Below are 12,514 nucleotides of genomic sequence, written 5' to 3'. Positions count from 1 at the left end.
TTGATGATCTGTTTTAATTTAATTTTAGGAATAGTCAAAAGTAGCATGGTGCTAAATCAGGAAATTAGGTTGACAGGCACAACAGGAATGTGTTCTCTGTTCAAAAATTGCCAGTGGCATATGATGTGCGATACCATATTGTTGGGATGAAGAGGCCAACCATTTCGCCATAGTTTTGGGATCTTTTACAACCTTACAGAACAAATACTGATAACACTATCCCCTTGCTAACAAAAAATGAATCAGCATAACCTTCACATGTAATTTTGACAGCCAATGCATTTTTTTGGATTTGGTGACTGTTTTCCCACTAAGAGTTTTGAAATGTGATCTCTAGGTCATGTTCAAACACCTATGACTCATCAGCTGTTATAATTTTGCTAATCCAGGATCAAACACAGCTTGTTTAAATATCTGGGTTGAAAATGAGGGCTATGCTCTTTGACCTCGACAGCGAATGCAGAGAACAAACTTGTTGCTCACTCACCTCATGCAACTCCATAATCAAAATGGCCTGATAAAAGAGCCAAATGAAAGCAACATCTTAGAATTTCTCAACTGGTCAGTCGTTAATATAACTGCATGATGGTACATATTTCATTGATGTCTTGATCATTTTGGAATGTTGACTGCTTTTTTTTTAATCTTCAAGTGAAAAATTCTCTTTGCGAAACCTTTAAAACCATTTGGGGGGGGGGAGGAATTCCAGTCGTACATAGCATTATCTACGTAAACTGAAATTAGCACCTCACATTTCCATGTCTGACTTTTCAACTTTAAAACAAAATTAATGCTTGCATGTTGTTCATTTTCAGTACATATGAGAAAAACAAATCTTCAATCAAAGCAATTTCAGTTAGACTCTTGCATAACAACATAAGTTAAAACCTGATGTGCGCATGCTCAAAAGATGCCATTGTAAGCTCCGCTCAATCCTTTAGCTATCACTATGCATTCAAGAATTATTCAATTAAGACTGTTTTTATCAAATTTTTTGATCAAGCCTTGTACTTAAAATGTGTGTGTCGATAGTTTTACTATTTTAGTCAAAGCAGAATTTATCACAATAGCACAGTTCTTCAGAGCCCCAAAGTTGTGGGTAGAGGTCTTCCAGACTATACAATATACTAACAAAAATAAATGTCAGTTTATATTCTGGTTGGACAAGGCCAGCAGAGCAACTTTATTATAACTGTTTAATTGCGAGTAACATAACAGCACAAGTAGCTAACAATGGGCTGTGCACCTTTTGTGGCAGTGTATGGACTCATCTCACAATGTGCAAATTTGCATCCACATATATCATCCTAGGACCACAGCCAACTCAAGAAATTGAGTTGTTTACCTTTTAATTGCATATCATTTATTACCCCCAAAATCTATTAAAAATATATATCATAGCAGTATATTAGTATTAGCAGTGGCAACTGATGCAAGGAAGCAAGTTTATATAGCATCAGCCAGCAAAAAAAAAAAAAAAACACATTACACACCTCATCTGTCCATTCACTCTAATAATTTGTCTAATTCTTCCTTAAATTTATTCAAACTATCTACTTCCACAACATCCACATATAAGTTTATATTCTGCATCCAATATTTATTTTTAATTATGCCACTTTGTTTTAAACTGATATAATATTCAGTGTATTTATATGTTCTGCAATTCCCATCACCTAGCATTTACTTTAGTTTAAGAAAAACTATTCAACAAACTGATTTTAAAACTACAAATAATTGAACTGGTAGATTATTTTACTGTTTGAGTTTATTGTATACACACAAGTGGCAAGTTCATTTTAGTGTGATAATAAACAATACTTAAAAATAGGGCTTGGTAAGAAGTTCTTCTATTTTTTTTTTGTCCTGATGACCCATATTTCAGAAAAATTTACAACTATACTGATTTACAAATATTTCTATAAGACATGCAGCATGAGTAACTCTATAGCTGCATACTGATCTTTTGATTATATAATATTAGTAGTGACAAAATGATGCAAGGAAGCAAGCTTATAACAGTGTCAAAAAAAATAAAAACATACCCACTTCAATCTATACCTCGTGATAAATTGTCTAATCCCCTTTAAATTTATTCAAACTAAATGCTTCCATGGCACCATGCAGAATTTTATTTTGACAATCAATTATTCTCTGAGTGAAAGCAAATTTCCACACATTATTTCCTGCAACCATTTCCAGTGTGTGTGTGTTAAACACTCCAAATCAGGTCTCCTCAGATGCCTAGTCTCCAAATGCTGCAGTTTAACTCAAGTCTTTCTTAGTAAGCATATCCTTTTATCAACAACTATTTCTGTTGCTCTTGTCTGCACCCATTCCAACAAACCTACATCCTTCCTACAATGAAACTTTTAAAGCTGAATGCAGCCTAATCACTGCATTATCCAAGATAATCACTTTGTCCATGCTGGCAAAATTACTGTATAACATCGAGAGAACCCCAAAGGCTATCCTAGCTGCCTGCCTACAATGTTCAGGGAACTTGCATGTGAAACTATACAATTATCTCCAGGTCTTTTTCATTTTCAGCTACCCTCACTTTGTTACCACCCAAATGGTATGTTATTTGAGATTACTGTTACCTAAATGCAATGCCTATCATTTAACAATCTTAAACCTCAAATGTCATTTTTCAGCTGATTTACCTAATTTATCCTGGTATTGTTGGAGTAACATACTCTGATTACTGTCATTAAACACCCTGGCTCTTTGTATCGCCAGCAAACATATTCCAAAATCAATATAATTATTAAAACATTGAAAACAGTACAAGCCAACAGCAAACATTGCAGGACCCCACTCATAACATTGGCCCATGAACAGCAGTGGTCATTAATAACCACTCTGTCTCCTACCACTCAACCACCCTTTTACCCACAGCAGTAACTTACCCACAATTCCACAATGCTCAGACCTGTATGGCAGTCATTCATGTGAAAGAGTATCAAAAGAAGCTTTACTGAAATCAAAATATATGACATTGAAATTATTTTTTGCATTCCATTTCCTTTGTGACTATCCAACATAGCTAATCAGACAAGGTCTTTTCTTTTCACGTTATGATTGCTGTATAACTGTATTCCTGTTAAGATAATCCTACATTTGTTCTTTAACCACTGACTGCATTATTTTTTCTGATGCAAAAGTCACAGTTTGTAATTATTTACTTTGCCCGTTGATTCCTCTCCCCATGAATAGGAGAGACATTTCACATCTCCAGTATGCAAAGACATTCCCCATATGATTTGCTTACCTCTTTTGTTGCTTTTTTTGGTGAATGGCAGGTATGGGACTCACCTGATATTACATTTAATACTTCACTTACATAACAATATCAATTTTCTAAATGAATCACAGTTCTCTGTGATTCATTTAGAGTCACTGATACCCAACATGGAATACATCCAGAAACTGTAAAAGCAATGGAATCCATTTAGTGTCAAGGAGACTACTTAAAAGGAAATCCATCCAAACAGCTTTTCAGGGTCAGGGTCTGAACTAATATTTCCCAAATATTAGTTCAGACCCTGAACTTTTTGACCACACCTTTTATGGTTTGTATCACAAGTCACAATCACAGTGATGTAGCAGAGTGGTCAGGAGCGAGAGTAGCATGTGCTCTTTGAGTGGACTGAGGTTCAAGCCCATGACTGACAAATATGTTTAATGTTTGTAATGATAATTTATTGTCAACTCCACTGACATGGTGGTCATGCTGGAGTATAAACAAGAACATATAAACGCTTGTTTGCATGCAATATTGTGGTGTACTTAATAAGGTCTGCACTGAGTTTGTAATCTCCCAAAGACCAAGTACTTTGAAGAATCTGTGTTACTATTAAGGTCACGAAGTTGATTGACCAGTCGGCCCTTCTTTAATCTTTTAGTATCATCATCATCATCAGCCATTTTCAATCCACTGCAGGATGAAGGCCTCTCCAGCAACTTTCCAGTTCCTTCTGTTTTGAGCACTGGCCATCCATTTACTACTCAAAAACTCATGAATTTCATCTATCCATCTCCGCCTTTGTCTTCCAGGTTTTCTTCTAGCTCCTCTTGGGTACCATTCTGTTATTTTCTTAGTCCATCTGTCATCATGTCTTCGAGCTACGTGTCCTGCCCAAGACCATTTTAGTTCTTTAGTTTTGATAAGAATGTCCTTTACTTGAGTTTGCTGCCTAATCCATGTGTTTCTCTTCTTATCTAACAGTCTGATTCCCAATATAATTCGTTCCATTCTTCGCTGTGTAGTTCTTAGCTTCTCTTCCATTCTTTTGGTGAGTGCCCAAGTTTCACTTCCATAAGTCATGGTGGGGAGTATACATTGATTCATTATTTTACGTTTCAGACAAACTGGGATATTGCTCTTCAGTATGTGACTATATTTCCTGAATGCTATCCATCCAAAATTTATTCTTCTCTTGACTTCCAGCCATTTATCATTATTACAGCTAATAACTTGTCCCAGATAAGTATATGACTCCACCTTTTCAATTACTGCTCCTTCAATCATTATTTCCCTTTCCGTGGCATACTTGTTCATCATTACTTTTGTTTTAGCCATATTCATCTTTAGTCCAAAATCCTTACTAACTGTGCATAACTGATTAAGATTTTCCTCTAATTCTTTGGGATCGTGGCTTATGACCACAATGTCATCTGCAAATCGTAAATGGTTTAGGTACTCTCCGTTCACATTGACTCCTTTCTGCGACCAGTCTAATCTTCTGAAAGCTTCCTCAAGGGCAGCAGTAAACAGCTTCAGAGATATTGTGTCTCCTTGTCGAACTCCTTTCTCAATTTTAAATTTGCTACTGTCTTTGTCTAGTCTAATAAAGGATGTAGCACTCTCATATATTTTCTTCAAAATCATAATATATGGAGTATCTATGCCTTGTCTTTCCAGTGCCCGAAACATTGCCTTATGCTGTATGGAGTCAAATGCCTTTTCATAATCCACAAATGCCAGGCATAATGGTGTTTTATATTCATTTGCTTTCTCCATTAGCTGTGATATTACGTGAAGGTGATCCATAGTTGAGAATCCTGTCCTAAAGCCAGCTTGCTCTTTCGGTTGATTCTCATCAAGTATTCTTTCTAATCTGTTAGTAATAACCCTTGTGAACAACTTGTAGATATGGGATAACAAGCTAATTGGTCTATAATTTCAAATTTCTGATTTATCTCCTTTCTTATGCAGCAAAACTATGATTGCATTATTCCACTGCTTAGGCATCACACCTTTTCTAATGCACTTTGTGAAGAGCCTTGCCAGTTTTTGTGTTATGTCTCTTCCTCCCAATTTTAACAACTCTACAGTAACTTCATCTTCCCCCGGGGCTTTCCGATTCTTCATTTTCTTCAATGCATGTTCTACCTCATCAGGAAGAATATCGGGTATGTCGTATGTGTTGCTACTTTGCAATCCATCTTCCCCACTGCTGGTATCATTCCCTCGCTCCTTGTATAATTCTCTATAGTAGTCTTCTGCTATTTGAATTATGCCTTCTCTGCTGTTTATAAGTACACCATCGCTATTCTTCAGTTTCAGTATCATTTGTCTTTCTGTATTACTGCTCATGGCTGCTGATTTAAATCCTTTGTTTTCCCTTAATGCTTGTTCTACTTTTCTTGTGTTAAATCTTCTTATGTCCTCTCTAAGTCTCTTTCTAATGGCTTTGCATAACTCAGTATACTCAATTTTCTCCCTGTCAGTGTTTTTCTTGCTCTTCATTTGTCGTCTTTGGTTCATCATGACAAGTGTTTCTTGACTAATTTTGTCTTCTTTGGATTTCTGTTTCCCTATAGGTTTCTTGGGCTTTATCACTTTCAGAAAGTTGTAATATTCCTCGTCGATATCTTGGTCCTGAGCAGTCTGCAGAAGCTCAAACTTGTTCTTAAGTTCCAGTACATACTGCTTTTTCTCCTCCTCTGTTATTTCAAAGACCTTTGTATTATTTACTCGAGTCAGTTTTTTCCTTTCCTTTCCTACATCTATATCAAGTGTACATCTTACCATTCTGTGATCACTTCCAACATTTACCTTATTCAGGACGGTAACATCATTCACAATATATCTTCTGTTAGTGAGGATGAAGTCGATTTCATTAGTTGTTAATCCATTTGGACTCTTCCATGTCCACTTTCTGTTTACCCTTTTCTTGAAAAAAGTGTTCATTACTGACATTCCTTGAGATTCTGCAAATTCCACAAGTCTTTCACCTCTTTTATTTCTTTCACCAATTCCAAAATTTCCTATAGTTCCTCTTTCTGCGCTGTTTTGCCTTTTTCCAACCTTAGCATTGAAGTCCCCCATAATAATAGTGTAGTGGGTTTTCTGCTCATCTAGAAGACTCAATTTCAGTGTACATTTCTTCAACCTCTTCATCATCATGGCTCGATGTTGGTGCATAAATCATTATAATCTTTAGCCTGTACCTCTTAGAAATCTTGAGTATTAGTCTTGACACCCTTGGTGATGTACTTTTGAATTCCAAAATGTTGTTTTTAAAATCTTTATGGACCAGAAACCCAACTCCTCCACCTTCACTCCTTTCACTGTTTCCATTGGTGTACAGCAGATTTCCACTTGATAAACTTATAAGTGATTCATTTCTTCTTCTTGTTTCAGCCAAACCGATGATATTCCAATTCACATTTTCTAATTCCTTTTCCAGCTCTAATATCCTGTCTTCACCGATGAGTGATCGTATGTTATGATGACATATACTTTTAGTATATGTCATCATAACTGATGAAAAATAATATATTTCTTGAATGAGATAGAATGGAACTAAACTTTTGTGTTCAACTGTATCATGCAGTACTGCCCTAGTTTTTCAAAGAACATGTGTCAATGTGTAGGGGCTCACATCTTGTGAGTATGGACTTAGCACACCCAGGGTGCTGAGCTGGATATCATCATTCTTCTCTTTCTACTCTCTCTCTCTCAGGAATTTTTTTTTTTTGGCTGGTGCATTATAAGCCTCAGGCTTCCTTGCACCATAAAGTGGCTAATAATAATAACACTGACTCCATGTGCCTTATTTATAGGATCTAACCCTAATATTCCAAATGTGTTATTTTGTGCACCCACAGAGCATCATAATGAACATATTAAGCCCATTTTTTAAATGGCATTAAAAAATATGAATTTTTTTTTTATGATTACTCATGAGTTAAATATAATTAGCAACCATTTTGATTTAGCCTGTGCCTTTATTACACCATTTTGTATTTTTTTCGTTTTTCTTTTTGAAATGTCCCACAAGTATAGGAAGTTTATTACACCATTTTGTATTTTTTTTTTTTTTTTTCGTTTTCTTTTTGAAATGTCCCACCTGTAACTTTATTACACCATTTTGTATTTTTTTTTCCCCGTTTTCTTTTTGAAATGTCCCACACGTATAGAAACTTTATTCACCCTTTTGTATTTTTTTTTTTTTTTTTTTTTCGCTTTGAAATGTCCCACACGTATAGGAACTTTATTACACCCTTTTGTATTTTTTTTTTTCGTTTACTTTTTGAAACGTCCCAAATGTATGGAACTTTATTACACCATTTTGTATTTTCTTCGTTTTCTTTTTGAAATGTCCCAAACGTATGGAAAGATAATCTACGATAATCCAGTCGTACATGCTTCATGATTTCCAACTTTCTAAGGAACGAGGCGTAAAGTCATTACGCAGAAAAATTGCGGTTCTTCGTGAAAAACAATATCCATCCAAATAATGAAAATATTACACTAGTTCATGAAATAATCCCCAATATTACAATTATTTTACATTTTAGCATGCAAATCATTGAAGTACGTAAACTTAATATGCAGAGCTTATTATTCAATTATATAAAAAGTTGTTTCATAGTAAAAATCAAAAAATGCAACTTGCAGTTTATACTATCCAGTTTTACATCTAATAATATTCTCTCTTTAAACAAAAAATTGAAATGAAAAATACTGTGACGGAGAAATAAAATGTCAAAATGAGTACTAAAATGGTTTTAAAATTTTCGTAATATGCAGGCACCTACATCGCTGTCTACATAACGTAGTTTAATTATTTTTTTAACCACCTCCGTACTTCACAAGTTACAAATAAGTCTCACTGCAAATAACTCTTACTCTGCAAATAATTACTGGTACACGAGTAACTTACATCAAAATATAAACCAAAAAAAAACGTACCTTTAGCTCTTGCAGAGGCAAATTTTCATACGACGTAGATGAAGATGAACAAACTGACTTCGACGGCGAATGTGACCCTTTGGAACGTGAGCTTTGGCTACCAGCCGACTCATGTCCCAACTTGGAATTTAATGAACTCGATTTCGACTCTGAACCTGCTAGCGATTCTGAGCTTGCAGCTTTTGCCCTGTTATTATCCGGTTCCACAAATTCTACGCTCCTTGATTTTTCCATACCTCGGTGTTATAAAAAGTCCACAAAATAACACATTAACGCTATTTTATTATAACATATTATCATTTAAAAGTAAAAGGCGTGCAGATTCTCGTGCGAAAATCTACCTATTTACACTGAATGGATCCATATAAAGCAGTGCCCTCTACACGCTGTCAGTTCACTTCCGTGTGGCTTGACTTGGTAGGAGTGTTTCGCGCGTGTGCTTTGAATTTTACTGCTTCTTATCAAAAGCATATTGTGCCATACTGGAAACATTCACAGTTAGTGGCCTGATGCAATGCATCACGGTGAGAAAAATTAGTAGAATGGTTTCCGATCACCTTCTCTACCTCATGTACTGTAGCCTGCATTGCACCCTAAAGACAAACATTGGGACCACAAAGTAGATTCCAATCTTTTGTCTTTAATGTTAAGGCACATTTACTTTATTGTAGACGAAATACCAAGGCAACGGTTATCAAAGAGCAGTTCTTAATTAATTATTATGATTATTATTATTTATAGCAGTGTGTGGGTTCGATCTCATAGTATGCGCCCGAATGCACGTAACTTGCACAGATTAGTAAATATTCATTTGTGGTACGTTGCCCCATAACCATACAATCGATATATTTTTCCAGCCATTTTTTTTTTATAAAATGGAATTAGCCGCTTTTAACATCAAATACTTTAGTCCATGACGTTTCCTAACGCTTGTTAAGTAATGGTACGAAATTAGTATATTATAACGAACGTTCTTAGGGTTGCTCCGCCTGTTTGTGATATTAAAAAAAAAAACTCCGTCCACTGAAAATCAACTAATTTAACACTATTTACAACGACTTGGAAGAGTTTATACCAAATCAACTCTGAAAGAGTGTTTACTCTATACTCCTAACACTACAAAAATACAAGGCTTTACAAAAAGGGAAATAACAATCCTAAAACAACGTGCACTGGAATGGGCTGAATTAAAAACACAAGAAGAAAGGGAAAGTTTTTCTCTAGCCAGCGAGTTGCTAATCATAGGAACAAGTTGCCTCGTGTGTAGTTGAGGCCGATGGTTTGGGCCAACTGGATCAGAATCTATGAGAGGAGTGAAACGCATATAGTAGCGTTTTTTTGTTTGTTTGTTTTTTAATCTGGTTGTTTTCTTGCCTGGAGCAGCAAGCCTCGGGTTTCCTTGCACCATATGACTAATAATAATAATAATAAAAGCCCTTTACTTGCGTGCACTGTATGGCAATGAAGCCATGGATTGCATAATACTCTGCCTGAATTTTGGATATGCTCACAAAACAAAGAAGAGAACGTCCTTCGGCAGCTAAAAAACTTACAATGTAGGATAAATATTAAAAATTACTCTACATTGTCACGTCATTGATGAAACATAAGAACTGGTTTTGCACTTAATTTGCATCAACGAACGTTTGACTATGCGTCAACCTAAATCTGCCATTTTAATGATGTATATTTCTTAGGGGCTTTACGCATTTTTCTTTTTATTCAAAAATAATCATACTTTGAGTCCAATTAACCAAAGTGAAACATTAAATTAATATTTTCATATTAAGGTTACCAGAGAGAACAATTTACGGGCATAATCGACACGTGCATTAATGCCGTAAATTCCGTGTGCTCTCTGGTCAGCCTACCAGTTTTGTTTTGCTGGATGAAAAACCTAGAAATCCAGAAAGGAAAATCTTGCTGCCAGACCGTCAAACCCAACTACAGTATAAAAGAGGCCCATAAAGGTCTTGGCAACATTGAAGACATTCGAACCCAGACCTTTCTACATAGTGTGGTGAGGATGGTGATTTCAACAATTGTGTTACCAGACCAGAAAGGAAAGGATAATTGAAATATAGTGGACATAGGTGTGCGTAACTGTCAACGGTGGCAACTGTCACTCACAAAACCACAAGTCTCCGTGTTGAAGCAAAGCTCGGCCAAGGAAAGAAGCGTTGTTTCAACACGGATACCCATCTCGCAGTTTGTTCCCCCAGGTGACGTACTAACTGTGTGGTAATACATTCAAGGTCATGGGCACTGGTAGGACATTTTTAGAGGCGGTGAATGTGGGAATAAATTTTTGTTCACCAAATTTTCGAATATAGGCAATATCTTATGTTTCAATAAATTAATGAAAATATTAAAAATTGTGTATTACTTCAAAATCCAGAGGTAGTGCATTTGAACCACCTCTGGGGGCGCCCATGCTCAGGGTAGCGAAGAATGAAAAAGACCTGGGGATACTGTTGCACGTGAAAGACTGCTGTAGAAATTGCAGCAGTATAGCATTAAGGGCAAGTTACTACAATAGATAAAGGGATTGTTGAGTGGGAGACGGCAGAGAGTGGTAATAAATGAACACTGCTCTACGTGGCCTAATGTTATTAGCGGAGTCCCCCAGGGTTCGGTGCTTGGTCCATTGTTGTTTTGTGTATTTATCAATGATATCGATGAAGGTATATTAGGCTTAATGCCCAAGTTTACAGATGATACAAAGTTGGCGGGGTTGTTAATGACACTAAACACAGTATGCTACTGCAACAGGATCTATAAAAGTTAGGCAGATGGGCTAAGAAGTAGCAACTGAAGTTTAACATTGACAAATGCAAAATACTCCATATGGGTAGCAGTAACCCAAGAGAAACGTACCAACTGTGTGGTACTACACTTAAGGAAGTGGAGAATGATAAAGACCTGGAAGTAATTGTGCAGTCAGATATGAAGTTCTCTGGGCAATGCAGATGGGATGCCAGAGTAGGTCATGAAGTTTTGTCAATGATATATAGGAATTTTGCAAGCAGAGACAAGGAGGTGATTATCCTTCTGTATAAGGCAATGGTCAGACCACACCTTGAGTACTGTATACAGGTCTGGAGGCCTCATTTTCGGAAGGATGTAGAGTTGCTAGAACGAGTACAGAGAAGGGCAACAAGATTGGTGAGAGGCACAAAGGAGTGCGCTTACGAAGAAAGGCTGAAGTTCTTCAAGTTGCAGAATCTGGAGACTAGGCACCTGACCTGGGAGGTGATCTGATTGAAGTGTATAAGGCCTTGAATGGTTTGAGCAGGCTCAACGCTGACGGGATACTTCCGCTTGCTCAGACTAAGAACCTGAGGGGGTATATATTCAAATTGAGGAAAGACAGTTGTAGAATAGATGTGCGGAAGTTTTCCTTTAGCGAGCGCGTTGTTGATTGCTGATTGCTGGAACAGACTTCCATCCGTTGTTGCGGAAGTTGAGAGCTTAAATAAATTTAACGTTGAACTAGACAAACTTCATTTGGAGTGACCGGATGGGTGAAATGGAAAGGTTTTTTTTTTTTTTTGTCTGATGCTATATAAACTTGTTTTCTTGCATCATATGCCTCAACTAATGCTAATGCTAACTGTGTAGTCAGTTATGAAGTTTTCTGAGCAGATGCAGACAGGCTGCCGGAGAAGCTAATGGGGTCTTATCAATGATATTCAGGAATCTTTCTAGAAAAGATAAGGAGGTGATTGTACCTTTTATAAGGTGATGGTCAGGCCTCACCTGAGCACTGCATACAGGTCCAGAGGCTTCATTTTAGGAAGGATGTAGAGCTGCTGGAACGAGTACGGAGAAAGGCAAAGAGATTGGTGAAGGGGTACAAAGGGTTGCTCTTACCAAGTAAGACTAAGTTCTATAAACTGGAGCGTCTGGAGAACTGTGAAGTTATCTGACTGAGGTGTATAGGGCTTTGAATGGTTTGAGCAAGCTCAATACTGATGAAATTCTTCCTCTTGCTCAGATTATTTACTTGAGGGGGCATAAATTCAAATTGAGGAAAGACAGTTGCCGAATAGATGTGCGGAAATTTAGGAGCAGACAAGTTTAGCCAGAGGGTGATTGATTGCTGGAACAAGCTTCCATCTGTCGTTGTGAAGATTGATAGCTTAAATAAGTTCAAGGAAGAACTGAACAAACTTTTGGCGTGTATGGATATGTGAACTGGGAAGTGTTTTTTTTTTTTTTTTTTTGGCTGATGCTGTATAAGCTTGCTTTCTGGCATCATATGTAACTACTAATGCTAATTCTAATGCGACGATCAGATGGGTGTAG

At 36.7% G+C, this 12,514-nt stretch overlaps 1 protein-coding gene across 1 annotated transcript in view; it reads right to left on the bottom strand.

The window, feature by feature from the left end:
- The window catches only part of mtm (phosphatidylinositol-3-phosphate phosphatase), a 211,435-nt gene extending 202,928 nt beyond the window's left edge, over positions 1-8,507 (bottom strand). Inside the window, exon 1 of the mRNA XM_090373306.1 lies at positions 8,207-8,507. Coding sequence (XP_090229432.1) covers positions 8,207-8,440 — 234 coding nt within the window. The 5' untranslated portion in view covers positions 8,441-8,507. The remainder of the gene's footprint in view (positions 1-8,206) is intronic.
- Between the last annotated feature and the right edge of the window lie 4,007 nt (positions 8,508-12,514).

The sequence above is a fragment of the Mastigoproctus giganteus genome, chromosome 5, assembly GCF_048544385.1.
Source record: "Mastigoproctus giganteus isolate SK-2022 chromosome 5, ASM4854438v1, whole genome shotgun sequence".
Classification (NCBI taxonomy): Eukaryota; Metazoa; Arthropoda; class Arachnida; order Uropygi; family Thelyphonidae; genus Mastigoproctus; species Mastigoproctus giganteus.
Note: the sequence above shows the minus strand (reverse complement) of the source record. Positions and strands in the feature narration are given on the sequence as shown.